Source organism: Pseudorasbora parva, chromosome 7, assembly GCF_024679245.1.
Source record: "Pseudorasbora parva isolate DD20220531a chromosome 7, ASM2467924v1, whole genome shotgun sequence".
NCBI classification, from domain to species: domain Eukaryota; kingdom Metazoa; phylum Chordata; class Actinopteri; order Cypriniformes; family Gobionidae; genus Pseudorasbora; species Pseudorasbora parva.
The window spans coordinates 6,087,245-6,103,194 of record NC_090178.1 but is presented as its reverse complement, the minus strand read 5'-3'; the positions used below and the strand labels follow the sequence as shown (position 1 = coordinate 6,103,194).

Below are 15,950 nucleotides of genomic sequence, written 5' to 3'. Positions count from 1 at the left end.
TGTTTGTTCTGTGTACAAAATAAAATATTTTTTAAGTTAAATGCAGAGGCTATAGCACTATTCGCACGGGATTAGTATTATCTAGGGACCTCTGAAATTAGGCTAATTCCCCACATCTGAGTTTTGCGTAATAAATAAAAAACGAAATTATGTTTATTTATTACTATAAAATAATCAAAACGAAATCGATGCCTGTTTAATGATTTCATACAGCTATATCTATAACGAAGTCTTGACATCATATCCGGGTAATAAGTCAGTAAAATCACAGGCTTATCCCGTGCGAATGCGCGCCACGCAAAACTCAGATGTGGGGGAGTAATTTCTAAATCACAGAGGTCCCTAGATAATACTAATCCCGTGCGAATAGTGTTTAAGACGTATAAAAAAGACGAGAAGATCAATATTTGTGTAGCCTGCCTGACACGGTATTTTCACAGATCTCATCTCTCATCGTTTAACCTATTTAAAATGGCATAAATGCATCAGTTATATTCTCAATTTAATTTACAGAGCCATCCCTACAAAGTTTTTAGGTTAACTATAGAAGAGACTATATAGAATTAGTATGTGTCGCACTCGCAAGAACGGGCGCGTGGCATCAGGATGATTGCGTGATGTTGGTCAGCCTTCACGGCACAACCATACTGTAGCCTACACGATGAACTTGAGTGCCCATTAAATGAAAGGCATTTAGGAGATTATACACACAGTTTCCCCCGGCCTTTATTTGTTTGTGCTGACCACGCCACTATCCGGCGTTTAATTGACCAAAGGCTTTTATTTAACGATATACCTATGCCAGTTTGCGTGCATGCGGGGGAGGGGTGCGATTTTCGAATAATATTCGAATAATTCCCAGCGATCATCGAATATTATTTTTGCTTGAAATGCACATCCCTAGTATCTATCTACAGAAACATACATAAAGCATTATTTTCAAGTTACAACTCATATTATTGATGCGTCATCAGATGTGAGATGAACCATGGTTTAAGTGCGCACCTTTTACATGGCACCCCTGCTCACCTCACCCCAGAATATACATATATACCCGAGTCCTGATCGGGATATAACGTCCGATTCCGATCGAGTCTGAAATCACGTGATCGGTCCTGATTTCCGATCACGTGATCGGATCGGGACATCCCTAATTAAATCATCACCTTTTAAAGTTGAATAATCATATTAAGCCCCACAATTAAGACCAGAGGAGATGAAAGACTTTTTATGACCCTAAAGGGGATATTGCAGATTAGAGACTCCAGTGAGTGAATGTATAGAAAAATAATGTAGGAACTAGATTTTCTTTAAAATATACTTATAAATACACTTATAAGGCTTTTGGGGTCTTTTTTGTGAGAATTTTACTTCCGCATCTAAAAATACCAAAACCGGACGTGACATAACGGGAGGGGGTGCAGTGAATTTCAACCATAGGCAAGTAAAGGATCGCAATGACAGTTTGAATGCTGAGGAAGTTATGAATGTTTATTAATACTCATATGGCAGACTACAGCTGTACAATTATGACACACAATTTGGGACAGGCCATGATTAGACAGAACAACTGTCCGAGGAAACAAATTGAGTTGCTGTGTTAGGAGAACCACTGGAGAAAAAGTTAGTGTTAGCCAATGATACGCTAGCAAATGATATGAACACTGTGCCCAGATTACAATACTGTATAGATTATTATTATGTATCAGGCAATAGCATTGCCTTTTTATTCACACAATTCTAAATGCATTTTACAGACCGCACACATCTATTTTTACTCGCAAATGTGAATGAAACATGAAAATGCGAATGCAAGCGAAGCACATTTTTCCGCTTGATATATTGTTTGCTCTTTTGCATTTTAGAAGCAGACGCTGATGCAGCATGTGCTGCGCTGTGATTACGAGGCGTGCAGACAATACCTGATCAGTCTGGAGCAAGCAATGCTGTTAGAGCAGAACCCTCACGCTCTGGACGTTCTGCTGGGCCACCGCTGTGATGGCAACCGCAACGTCCTCCACGCCTGTGTCTCCGTCTGCTTCCCTGTCAGCAACAAGGAAACTAAGGAGGAGGAAGGTAAGCTTGTTGTTTTTTTTACAGTTTTATTTTAGTGTCATAAATATACTATAGAGCTGCACAACTAATTGTTAAAAGATTGCAATCTCGATTGAATCAACCATGCTATCTTATTCCTAAAGGACAATGATTTGGCTATGTCTATTAAACCTTTGACAAGTACGATCATGGCAAACATTCAGATCTGCATTCATGCTGCCACTGACCCAGAGAGAGCAGCTCTCATATGTGTCATATATGGGTGAAAAATTAAAAATTCAAACAGCCACCCGGTATCATTATTTGTGTTGCAATAATTAAAGCGATCACAGAACTACTGGGATAAAACTTTATAGTTCGGATATAAACGGATATAATAAAAGAGTAAATCAACTTTTAAAAGTAACTTGACACTTCAAATAAAGATGGTATTACATCGTGGCGACAAGAGGCTAATACAAATTACTTACTGAATCATTCATTCAAGAGATTCATTCAAGAGGTCATTTATCCTGTAATAAAAGAACTTAAGTATCTATGAGTGAGTCATTGAATCATTCATTCAAGAGATTCATTCAAGAGGTAATTTACCTTGTAATAAAAGAACTGGAGTATCTATGAGTGAGTCATTGAATCAGTCATTCAAGAGATTTGTTCACAAATGTTGGTTCATCCAGTAATGAAAGGCACTGCCCCAAATGGCACACTTCATGTGCACTTTTGGTCTTGAGGACTTAAAAAAATGATCGCTGCGTGCACATGTCCGTTATGTCCACAAGACTGTAGGTTGTTTAATTCGTCATTTAAGTTTAAAGAAGGGGCTCGTGAGTGGCCACTTTGCGGCTGCTATGCCCCCTTGATGCGAACTTCTGCTGAGCCTACAGGACTGAGCTACACAGAGGTAGGGCCCTATAATTTCCACGATGACGGAATCACGGAATTAGCATATTAATGCGTAATCTGCATATTAACGCAGAATCTAATGTTAACACAGATTTTCCCGGAATTTTACATATTTGTAATGAAATTCTGTTTCGTGTGGAAGGAGAACGTATGTCTGAGTAAAATGCAGACCAGGGGAAGCAAATCTTAGCGACACAACCACTCCCGTCATTTCAGCTTGCCTTCAAAACAATGAAAGTATGGTGAAGTTGGTCTCTACGGTTCTGCTTTCGTCAGCGGAAAAGTTAAGGAACTCGACGCTAACGCCGGTTTCACAATGCACGCGCAGGCAGCGCAGAAGCAATGCGCATGGAGAGCGGGAGCCACGTGCCCGTTGTGCTTTTACGCAAGGCAGTATTGGTCGCGCGCAGCTGAACCGTGGCTCGTGTATTGCAAACACAAACATTGTCCATTCTGTCAGACTTTCTGGTGGTCAATAAAAGTCATAGTGTTTATTTGAATTAATGATGATCACTATAGCGTGCAGCTTTATAGACAATATGTAGTTGTTTTCTGTGATGACAAGCAAGGCAGCACATTAGCTTTTGGAACAAAGCTGATGTTAGATGTTTATCAACCCAGCCTGAGATTACTTCATTGCTGTACAATGTGTTTCAGAAGCAGAGCGGTCTGAAAGGAACACTTTCGCTGAGAGGCTGTCTGCAGTTGAGGCCATTGCCAATGCCATTTCAGTGGTATCCAGCAACAGCTCTGGGAACCGCACAGGGTCATCCAGCAGCCGGGGGTCAGTATTTAGATTCACTGGGATACAGAAAAGCATTTTACCAGTGGAGCATTTTAAAAAAATGTCACCTTTTATTTATATAGCGCTTAATACAATAATACAGATTGTTTCAAATCAGCTTTACAGTTATAACTGGAAAAGTATGCATTTTGACTGTTGTTCAGCTGAAGTTAATTCTGTGTTAATTCAGTTTCAAGTAAAGATTTATTCATTATTAAATTACTTGATTCATCTGTTAAGTAGTTCTGCAAAAAGTCATCATTGCCAGCTAAGTTTTCATACAACAGTGTCAGTACAGTCAGATCAATAATATTGTTGAATGTTAAGTATTAGTATTAATATTCAATTGAACACCGAATCAGAATCACATGGAAATGCAAAAATTACAGCATTGTTACATATTATCTATATTATTTCTATTACGTTTACACTCATGCATTTGGCAGACACTTATAATTATATAAGTCTTAATTATCATTTTAAGAGGTCTTACATTTGGGAATGGAAAAACAGGAATCACGATACAGCCAATTGTGATTATTAATCTTCAAAAGACTAGGATTGAATTAAAATGTGAACACAGCTTGTTCAAGTAAAAATGCTGTGCTATTGCACATTCTACGGAGAAGTTGCTGATAATGAATACTGTGCATTTAAGTTGAGCAAATGCTTATTGATACTAGGGTTGGGCGATGTCACTTAAATCGGCAGCTGACGATATGTACAGTAAAACATCGCGATGGACGATGATATCGTCCGGGGGGGGGGGGGGGGGTTCGTTTTTTCGAACTAGAGCTTAGATCAGTTCAAAAAAAATCAAGACCGACCCTACCCAAGCCAATGCACCCGAGAGACCGGCCCTGCCCAACACATTAACTGTAATTATGAGCCCCATTTAAACCCCACCATTTTTGAATACGTGGGAGTTCTGACGAGAACGAGCCTGTAATGAGCTGAGCGGAGCCGGTGTGATCAGCTCAATAATCCGCAGGCGCGCACTCATGAACCCGCCGGTAAAATGATGTTCGTTCAAATCCAGCTAAGACATGACATAAATCTGTAGCTTACTATACTTGTTGTAGCCATTAAACAATGTTTTTAATTTATGTTTAAATATTGTAGCCTAATATTTTTATTTATTTCATCTGATTATGATAGGCTATAAGTGCAAAGATGCGAGTGGGTCAGAAATGATTTTGGGGGTTATATTTAGTTTAATAGTTTTGTTTTGTAAAAAGCCTTTCTTTCGTTTTGTACAAATTGTATCTTAATTTTAATAAAGGTTTCTTCGGCCAATTGCATGTATTTAATTAATAAGAAGCAAATAAGTGCCTAGACTATGAGGTCGCGGAAGCGATCGCTTTCAATGATCATGAACTAGAGCAATAAAACTGAAACTCAGCAGGCTTGCCTCACAGAGATTGAGAAAAATTTAGCCTAATATGTGTAGAAACGAAAAGATTTAAATAAGCATATAGTGCAGTGTTCAGAACTCTCACGGTAAACAACCAGCCTGATACAGCTGATCACGGCGATGGGCATGAGCGGGATGTTAAAGTTTAAGGGATTTTTTTTTACCTCATACTGAATATGTTCGGGTGAAAGCACATTTTAAACAGGTAGCACTTATTCACACACGAACTAATCGTTCTCTCTAATGTATTCAAAAACATCTTGTAGTGCTTACCTGCATACAGTTATCAGTAGCCAGTAGCCTATACAGTTATTATATTCTATTATATGATTTTGAATAAGCAGACATCTGAATTGATCCGTAGATAAAATAACTGATGAAAACGTTCATCTTTCCAAACTTCCAAACATACAAACAAATTTGCACTGCAAAAAGCATCAATATATTTAACTTTTGATAAAGCCAGGTTGGCATAGTGAACTGCACACAATGTTCCAATAAACCACGTTGAAACTAGGCTCTTAATCTCCTATTATTAATTTTTTATATATTTTTTCAGTTAATGGAGGTTATAAACCGAACTTTATAGTGATATTTCAGAACTTACTAAAATACTTTAGCAGTTATTAGCCGCAAATTTCCTCGGAGCGAAGACGGAGCGGTGTTTCTGATATCAGTGAGCGAGGCGGGTAGAGGGAGATGGTGAACCCGGGGCGGAGCTGGAGCGGAGGGATTCTTGAATGCTTAGAAAGAGCGTGGAGGGTAAATTGCCGCCGTTCCACTCCGCTCACATACTCTGGTGTGTTGACTCGCAAGACTCGCAGCGGGGCGGGGGCGGGGCATCACGATGGTGTTTCTCCATCGTGATGTCGCACAGCCATCACGATGGACGATGATATCGTCCATCGGCACAACCCTAATTGATACTGGTAATGAATTAGGTTTTTTATATTGTAATATGCTGAAGATGGTTGTAAGAGTGCATCTTTTTTTATCTCTCTCATCTCTTTCTAGAAGTAGTAAAGCGTAGACTTTTTAAAATAAGAGTCTTTTTTCCTCCTCAATATTATAGTTTTTTTTGGTTACACAACTGTACAGAACCAAAAATCCATTTGTTATTTCACTTTTTTCTTCTTCTTCTTGTTTCTGTAGCTTGCGTTTGAGAGAGATGATGAGGCGCTCCCTCCGCGCTGCAGGTTTGGGCCGCCACGAATCTGGCCCTTCCTCCAGCGACCACCAAGACCCGGTTTCGCCCCCTATTGCGCCTCCCAGCTGGGTACCAGACCCTCCACCAATGGATCCTGGTGAGTTTGGCAGTTCTTGGGCCGTAACAGATATATTGCATGCATGCAATAGCCTGATGTCTTACAAAACCATCTTCTTTGCTAGATGGTGACATTGATTTCATCTTGGCCCCTGCAGTGGGCTCCCTTACCACTGCTTCCACAGGCACCAACCAGGGACCCAGCACTTCCACCATCCCAGGTACGTGAACCGGCCTCCCAAAGGACTCTACGGCAGTGGTTCTCAACTGGTTTTGCTCCAGGACCCAGATTTTGCATTGGACATCAAGTGGTGACCCAATCATTGTTATGGGCCGTTCACACCAAAAGCGATAACTATATAAGCATCCATAATAACGGACAATGTTGTTCTGCTGACAAGTGCATTTATTGTCTGCCGCTTTAAATGCGGAGTGGCTTTTAGTTATCTTTCATCAGCTGGAACAAATAATTTCGAAAGTGATTCTAACGATATTGTTCCGGTGTCATTTATAGTTATGGTGTATCCTCCCAATAAGAGCTTTTCTGTTAAAAGAACATGTATTATATCCTGTGTTTTAACACACCATTAAACACACCATAAACACAATATTTTCTGCTTATATTAAAGTGTTATTCAGCCGATCTGTATGGAAGTTTTTCCCTAACAAAATTCAAATTCAAATGCTTTAAAAAAATAAATCAGTCTCAAAACAGCTGCTCAATTGATAAATCAAATGCTGAAATTATTAAATAATAAATTAAACTCTCAAAATGGCTGCTCAAATTATAAATCAAATGCAATTTAATTTCCTCATTTGGATAAGCATGAGCTGTTAAATCAAATTCAAACTCATTTGTTTGATTTTTAATTTCCATTTCCTAACCAGTCTAAGCCTGTCTTATTAAATATATAATCCAATGCTCAAATCATAAAAATCAAATGCTCAAACCAACATCGAAAATGGCAAATCAAATGCTCAAATGTAAACCCATAACTGCAAACGGCAAATGATAAATCCAATGCAAATGAGGAGTGTCAATCAAACGTTCTCTTGATAGGTGAAAGTGCAGCAATTCTGATGAAATGTAAAAATGCATTTCTCAAATGACAGCAATCATTGTGATTTATGATTTTGAGCAAAATAATCAGGATTAACAATGCAGCATGATGAAAACTAGACTAAAATGCTCAGACTAAAGTTGACTAAAACTTGACTAAACAAAAGGCTGACTAAATATGATAACTCAAAAGCACATTTGACACAGGACTAAGACTGCGACTAAATAAGAAAATAGCTGACGAAATTAACACTACTGCATAGTATTTATTTACTTGAATTTATTAGTTTCAGTTTAAAAACAGGAAATTTCAGTTAATGTTCATTTTTCTTCAAGTAACAAATGTTTAGTTAAAGGGATAGTTTACACAAAAATTAAAATTAGCCCATGGTTTACTCACCCTAGGTGTATATGACATTCTTCTTTCAGACAAATAAATGTTGATATATATTTAAAAAAAAGTCCTGGCTAATCCAAGCTTTAAAATGGCAGGGATTGTTCATAGTCCATAAAAATGCATCTGTCCGTCAAATAACATGCTCCACACGGCTCTGGGGGGTTAATAAAGGCCTTCTGAAGCAAATTGTTGTGTTTTTGTAAGAAAAATATCCCTTTAAAAGGTTAGTTGACCCAAAAATGAAATAATGTATGTCATTAATGACTCACCCTAATGTCGTTCTACACCCGTAAGACCTCCGTTCATCTTCAGAACACAGTTTAAGATATTCATTGGAGATCCGAATCATGAATCTATCCGCTTATTCAGGGTTTGAAACTTTATTTGAGGTTTGAAAACAAACAAGGAAGAGAAGACAATGCTGTATAAAGTCGTACTTTTTGCTATTTTTGGACCAAAATGTATTTTCGATGCTTCAAGAGATTCTAATTAACCCACTGATGTCACATATGGACTACTTTGGTGATGTTTTTATTCCCTTTCTGGACATGGACAGTAACGTGTGCATTCACTTAGATACGTTCTCGGACTAAATATAAAATATCTTAAACTGTGTTCTGAAGATGAACGGAGGTCTTACGGGTGTGGAACGACATTAGGGTGAGTCATTAATGACATCAATTTCATTTTTGGGTAAAGTAACCCTTTAACAACATTAACCCTGAATCAGAATAGACCTGTAATATTTTTTTGGGACAAGATCCCTCCAGTCGAGAACCACTGCTCTGTGCCATCATTTAAAGCTTTCTTTAGCAAGTTTTCAATCTCTATCATGTCTTCTGAAGGACCTTCATCTGAACCATCAGTAGTAGAGTCTAAAGATCGTAAGGCCAATGCTCACCTGATACTGAAGCTGATGTGTGACAGCGTCGTCCTGCGACCTCACTTAAGAGAGCTGCTCTCTGCCAAGTACGTGGCCCTGCCGCAGCTCTAAAAGATAGCTGTTCTCCTTTTAGCTTTCTTTGAGTGTTTGCATTGCTGTTGTTTGATAGGGATGCTCGTGGAATGACTCCGTTCATGTTGGCAGTGAGTGGGAGAGCTTACCCAGCAGCCATTACCGTTTTAGAAGCAGCACAAAAAATAGCCAAAGGTAAGTACATTGAATGTTTTGAAACATGCATCTAATTTAGTTGAACTTCACCTGAGACCATTAGGATCTTGTGCTCTTGTGTAGGTGAACCGGGTCTTGGAGAGAAAGAGGATGCAGTGTCTGTGTTCATGGAGATGATCTGTCCTTCAGGCACCAATCCAGATGACTCTCCCCTGTACGTCCTGTGCTGTAACGACACCTGCAGCTTCACCTGGACCGGAGCAGAACACATCAACCAGGTACAAATGGACCCTTTACAGAGACTGATTTATGTGTTTTCAGAGTTCAACATCTACCGTATTTTCAGGACCATAAGTTGCACTTTTTTTCATAGTTTGGCTAGTCCTGCGACTTCCTGCGAGTCATGTGCGACTTATTTATCAAACTTAATTCATACTGACTGACAAGAATAAACATTTAGCTACCTCTGCTCCTGTAGCCTACCTCTGAATAAATTTACTGAAAAATCTGTCAACTGAAATATTAACTTAAAGACAACGACTGAGAAAGACTGAACACAAGTAGAATGCCCCCCATAAAGTAAATAATATTCTGCAAATTACAAACTTCAGGTAGTTAAATATGCAGGGAAACCGGTAATTGAGCAGCAGAAATAAAGTTTGGAGTTAGTGAGAAACTTGTGAGGGACTGGTGAAAAGCAGAGGATACTTTAACTTTAATGAAGAAAACGAAGAAAGCTATTCGCGGACTGAAAGCAAGATGGCCAGAGCTGGAGGAACAAGTCCACAGACTTGCTCAGCTGCGCGAGACAAACTCTGCCAGTGTGAATGCACAGCGAGTGGGCGCAGCTCCCGCTCTCCGCACCGCTTCTGCTCTGTCAACACTTGTAAGTGTGGTGTGAAGCTTGCATTATAGTGCAGTATAATGCAACTTATAGTGCATTATATATATTTTTTCCTTTTCATAACGTATTTTTTGACTGGTGCGACTTGGTCCGGAAAAATACGGTATATAATAATAGAGTTTAATAAAGATTTTCATTAAAAAAATGTATAATGCTATACCTTGTGTTATAGTACCTTGGCAGTAAATTACACCAAAATAATTGATACTTAATTGCAACCATTTGAAATTTAAGAAATGTTTAAAAATTATTGTCAGAATTTCTAAGTGTATGGTATAATTCATAAATGTATGTATGCATTTAATTTTTTAATTTTTTTTTAACAATTTGAGAAGCACGGATCTAAATGACTTAATAGAGTGGCACTGTGTGATTAACTCAACTTGTCTGTTTGTAGGATATCTTTGAGTGCAGAACCTGTGGCCTGCTGGAGTCACTGTGCTGCTGCACTGAATGCGCCAGGGTCTGCCACAAGGGTCATGACTGCAAGTGAGTGCAAAATTGACACTAATTTTCACCACATGTATCCTTCTGTATGCAAAAGTAGTAAATTCTTTAATACATTGCAACTAGTGTTGTTGTTATTTCCACTTGGATTTTTTAAAACTGTGGTGGATGTTCCTCTGTCCCTTTTAGAGGGGGTTCATTTGTCCAATTTTTAACCAATCAATATCTTCAGGATCATTAGAAAATCACAAGTGGGTGTGTTTGATCAGGGTCGGAGCTTAACTCTGCAGCTAAAGATTTGGGGAATCCTGCTCAAAAAGGCAGCAAGGTAGTCCACTAGGTTTTAAACAGTAATGCAATGCTCCTTGTTTCTTCCCCAGGCTGAAGAGAACATCTCCTACTGCATACTGTGACTGCTGGGAGAAGTGTAAATGCAAGACACTCATCGCAGGCCAGAAAGCAGCTCGTTTGGATCTGCTCTACAGGTTGCTGACCACCACTAATCTGGTTACCACTCCTAACAGCAGGTATGTTCACTAGCAACTATTGCACCATATGTTGAATAAAAAAGGAAAAAGACCTTTGATAAGATCTGCCCCAATTTTTTGTTGTCATACCATTTTACGGGGTCATTGGAGCAGCATCCAACCTACATTCTGCATCAACTCTTTCTTCCTCTCTGTTTGTCTGACAGGGGAGAGCACATCTTGCTGTTTCTGGTGCAGACTGTTGCGAGGCAGAGTGTTGAACACTGCCAGTATCGACCACCTCGCATTAGAGAGGACAGGAACCGGAAGGCTGCTAGCGCTGAAGGTGTGTCTTTGAGTAGGGAAGTGACCTGGGGCTGGATTCGCTAAAGTCTTGGAAGTCGTCAAGTCAGATTTATTTAGGGTCTTTTTAGACTTCATGTGTTTTTCCTGATCGGATAGCTATAAAATGGCACGAAACGGATATAAATCCGATCTTTAATTCCCACACTATATGCAAAATCACGTCAACAAAACCAATAGATATGATAGATATTAGGGCTGGGTAAAAAAATATTGATTTCTCTCTTTTAATCGGTTCTCATTTTTATTAACTATTATTGCTTCTTAAATCCCAAGAATCGATTAATTATCCTCTTTAAAAATGATGAATGAATGAAACCTCCCATGCGATTGTAGTGCCCCTCCCATCCGATAAATCTCAATAATCTTTGTGCTTTACTATTGATATGAAACAAAATCTCAGATTTCAAATTACGTCCATTTTATTACGAAATTTAAAAACATAAATACAGCTGTGGCGTCAGATTGCTTTGGCTCAGCTCAAGAGAAGCGGCACAACTGATCTTCTCTTTCACCTTAATACCAGTTACAGCGCAAAATAAATAGACATGAATGAACTTCTGAAAGTGTGCTAAAAGGTAGAGTACAGCTTACCGAAAAATTTATTATGTCACATGTAATCGTTCAATCAGTGTTTCAACCGGGTAAAGTCGTCAGAAAAGCAGCTTTTAACCTGTTAAGCTGATTTCTAAATTTTGAAAAAATCCTAAGAAATGTATACTCAGACTAAAACAAATACAGTTTGTGAATCCTTTGCACTAAAAGCATAATTATGGTCTCATTTGAAAGCAGACACCTGGCAGTTTACTGTAAAGTCAAAATGATAATATTTTTTATAATAAAAAAAAGCTATAATAAGCTTCAAAGTTTTGTAAAGTTATTAGAAATGTATTTGTATGACATATCTTTATGAAAATAAAATTGAAGTGGGCCTTGGAGAAATCTAGAAATGCACTACAGCTAAAGCCACAAGTCTGACCATGTTATATTTCAGATCTGAAGATGATCAGTCTAAAACTCTGAATTTTATTAAACGTTTTACAAGATCGTTTCATGTGATTTTATTTTGAGATATCTCTAAAATATCAACTGATGTTTATTGCCATGTCTTCTCAGCTTTCATTCTCTATTTTGCCTCTATTGTTTAGAGGTGCAAACTGCCCCATTCAGTTTGTCTCCCCGGCACAGATTCACACTTCTGCGGACTGGTTATGGCTCCAATTATTATTCTTTTGTCTGCATTATAATTACTAACGATTCTCTATTCAAACTGTTCTATTCAAACCTCATTTCTAAATCAAACCTCTCACTTTACCCTCACTGAGACTCTATTGAATGCATTTCGTCCAAATAAGCATTTCAGTAGTTTTACATTTAGAAAATGTTCATAAAAATAAAGTATTTACTCAGTGGCAGGTGCATCTAGGGCAAGCTAGCATGTTAGCTTAGCACACCAGCAAAACAACAATTTATACGATTAAAATCATGTTTTATTCAAAACTTGCTTCATATCACTTTATAATTTATAAGTCGAGTGTTTTATATAACAATATGTGATCTCATGTAGCTTCGGGTCAAAAAATCTGACAGAAAATATACAATGCTAAAAGCTATGTGGAATAGCATTGCATTATAAATATCATCTATTATGAAACCACCCAACATGGCATAAAGAACACAGACCAACCATATATTGCCGCGATTGTGTGTTTATTGTCTTAAAACGTGTCTATCTGCATAAAATAGCGATATAACGATCTCAGGAAGCTGTTTTGGAAATGTCAGATACTTCCTGAATGTCACATGGTGTGTCTGTTCTTCATGTGTTCCCCATGGGGTGAATTTTCAGTAGTACAGCTTTCCAGCGCCCTCCGGCTGCCAGAATGAATTGAAAACACAGCATATCACTGTCTACTGCTCTCATAATCACACATCCGCGGATTTTGGATAAAGATTGAATAAATAATACTTCTCTGTATAGAAATTTGACTCAAACATGTGAGAATCTATCAATATTTCTCCACATCTGCACACATTTGAAGTAAAAGCCCTGAGGGAAGTTGTTTTGTCGAGTGTCTTCATGACGACCAGAGAAGAGTTTTTTATGAATGGGAGCAAATGACGCGCATATTACAATCAAAAGGTAGCGACGCCCAAGATCATATTCATAACTCCTGGCACATATTAACACATTACGGTCATTATAAGACTTTGAGAATAAAACAGAGGTAACAAAATTAAACTTTAGTCTTAGATCTTTTTAATGATGTATAGTTTGTCAAGGTAATTACTTACATCTGATAGTAATTTTGAGCTAATTTAAGCAAAGAGAGTTTCAGCACGTCCTCGTCATCGTGACGGTTATCAGGTTAAACAAGGTGATGTAACGTCACATTGACCCTCAGAAAAACCATATCCAGTGGCCATAAACTCGGAAATCAATAATTAGTTTTTCTATATTTAATGCATGTTTAAATTAATCTGGCAAGTTTTTATGACAGCCAACATTTAAATGTTTATATTAAAAAAAACAACAAGTTGTAGTAGAAATATGAATATGTAATTGTAAAGTAAACTTTATTATAAAAAAACAAACATTGAGTGTAATTTAAGACTCCCATAGTTTACAGCATTAGTTAAGAGATTTGTTTTTCCTGAGAGAATTTTCTGTGTATTGTACCTGATATATATCCAATAAAATCAGTACTGAATCGAATCAAATTGTGAAATTTATGTCAATACCCAGCCCTAATAGATATGAGCTGCATTTTATTTATCATCAGCTAATTTCAAGATCAAAGACCGCAATAGGAGAAAGAGTGGCATCAGAACTGGTAAGATATCATTTAGTGTCACTACTTTTAATAAAGATGATTGTTTGTTGAGCATCTGCAACTTACTTTCAGGTTCATTGTGGTAGTTTGCTCGTTAGCTTGCTAAGGAGATACTCAGCTACTCAACTGCACGTTTCAATAGTGCTGTCATATCTGTCTATAACGTCGTATAGCCGATAACACGCTCACTCGTTTAATTTTTTGTTACATTTTGGGAGGAGTAAATTTACATATGTGGTTTCAACAACCTGATGCATTTACACTATACGCATTTACACGAATTTCACATTAAAGAACATTCTTGGAACTTATCTTAAGTGCATTTCTTTACAATCTTAATTTCAATATTTCAATATTTTCACTTGTATTTCGTTAAGAAATTGACATGGTTTGGTGTTATCTTAATTGTATGGAGGTCTCTGTCTTTGTGAATGGGTCTTTTGTCTCTCGGTGTGTTACTGGAGTGATTGTGTCCTATGTATCGCGCATCATATGTGCCGAATGCTGCCAAAAATGGTCATAACTATAAAATTATTGTTACTGTATTTTGAATTCAGCGCATAATTGTCATGACCAATAATTTTTATACTATTGATTACTGGTGTCAGTACTCTCTCATTCCTAGCAGTAATACATATGTTCAGGGGTTGGACAATGAAACTGAAACACTAGCAAATACAGTGTTGGAGGTTTCACGCCTAGCTGGCCAGTCTCCGCTGATTTTACGTTCCATCAGTAAGAGAGTGTGAAGTTTGGTTAACTTTGGTTACTTTCTCCCATGGCAAATGTCGATTTCATTGGTGCTAGCAGTGCAAATTTTGGCCTCTGGACGATGTGAAACGCGTATTGTTCTTTGAGTCCACCTTCGCAACTCCCACAGATTTGGGAAATTCCTACTGTGCTTGATGCACATGTCACTGCCCAGGACTATTGAACCATTCTGGAGGACCATGAGCACCTAATGGTTCAAAAATTGGACCCTGAAGGGGGTTCCGTGTATCATCATGATAATGCACCACTACACACAGCAAGACTAGACAGAATGATTTGATGAACATGAAAGTGAAGTTGAACATCTCTCATGGCCTGCACCGTCACCAAATCTAAATATTTTTGAGCCATTTTTGGAGGATCAATCAGAAAACATTTTCTTCCACCAGCATCACATAGTGACCTGGACACTGTTCAGAAGGAGGAATGGCTCAAATTCTTGTATGCATTTTCCCAAGAGGAATTGATGTTGTATTGGCTGCAAAACAAGGCCCTACTTACACATACTATTAAATTATTGTGGTCTAAAAACTTGTTTCAGTTTCATTGTCCAACTCCTGTATATGTAGTCTTATGTTACAATGCTACATTTCACAATTATTTAGAAACAACCAACTAAATTCATTAAACATCTTACCTTTGAGGATTCAAGATGAGGTTATCCTTACTGTAAGAAATTATTTACAATGATTTTTAGGAAGATTCTTTGCAAGAATTAGAATTTGTCCTCTTTTATTCTCAAGTAGTTTTGTCTTAAGAAAAAAACATTCTTAAGAAGTTTTTTTACTCTGGAAAAATAAGGAGGAAATAGCATTTAAAGAAGAATTTATTCAAAAATTTTGCATATAAAAAAAAAAATCTTCACCACTTTTCAAGTATTTCTTAACATGTCTTTTTTTGTGCATGAATCATTAGTGCATTTGAGAAGGTTTTTTTCAAAAAAACATGTCTCTGTCTTTCAGACTCAGATATGCCGGATCATGACCTGGAGCCTCCACGTTTTGCCCAGCTGGCTCTAGAGCGCGTATTGCAGGACTGGAACGCACTGAAGTCCATGATAATGTTTGGCTCTCAGGAAAACAAAGACCCGTAAGTAGAACATTTACCCATCACCACAGGCCAATTTAATTGATCCTATTCAGCTTTCATGACTTTTTTGCTGAGCACTGTGTTGTA

The 15,950-nt window shown here is 37.9% G+C and overlaps 1 protein-coding gene across 5 annotated transcripts in view; it reads left to right on the top strand.

Annotated features, from left to right (window-relative positions):
* ubr5 (ubiquitin protein ligase E3 component n-recognin 5) overlaps nucleotides 1–15,950 on the top strand; it is a 79,990-nt gene that overhangs the window by 32,482 nt on the left and 31,558 nt on the right. For 4 of the 5 annotated variants that reach the window (XM_067447858.1, XM_067447857.1, XM_067447856.1 and 1 more), the window contains 11 exons: nucleotides 1,866–2,076; nucleotides 3,616–3,742; nucleotides 6,309–6,460; nucleotides 6,546–6,641; nucleotides 8,723–8,846; nucleotides 8,930–9,027; nucleotides 9,112–9,266; nucleotides 10,290–10,381; nucleotides 10,720–10,866; nucleotides 11,034–11,152; nucleotides 15,737–15,863. In XM_067447858.1, the coding sequence (XP_067303959.1) occupies nucleotides 1,866–2,076; nucleotides 3,616–3,742; nucleotides 6,309–6,460; nucleotides 6,546–6,641; nucleotides 8,723–8,846; nucleotides 8,930–9,027; nucleotides 9,112–9,266; nucleotides 10,290–10,381; nucleotides 10,720–10,866; nucleotides 11,034–11,152; nucleotides 15,737–15,863 (1,448 nt within the window). The remainder of the gene's footprint in view (nucleotides 1–1,865; nucleotides 2,077–3,615; nucleotides 3,743–6,308; nucleotides 6,461–6,545; nucleotides 6,642–8,722; nucleotides 8,847–8,929; nucleotides 9,028–9,111; nucleotides 9,267–10,289; nucleotides 10,382–10,719; nucleotides 10,867–11,033; nucleotides 11,153–15,736; nucleotides 15,864–15,950) is intronic. The other variant, XM_067447855.1, reaches the window with a different exon arrangement.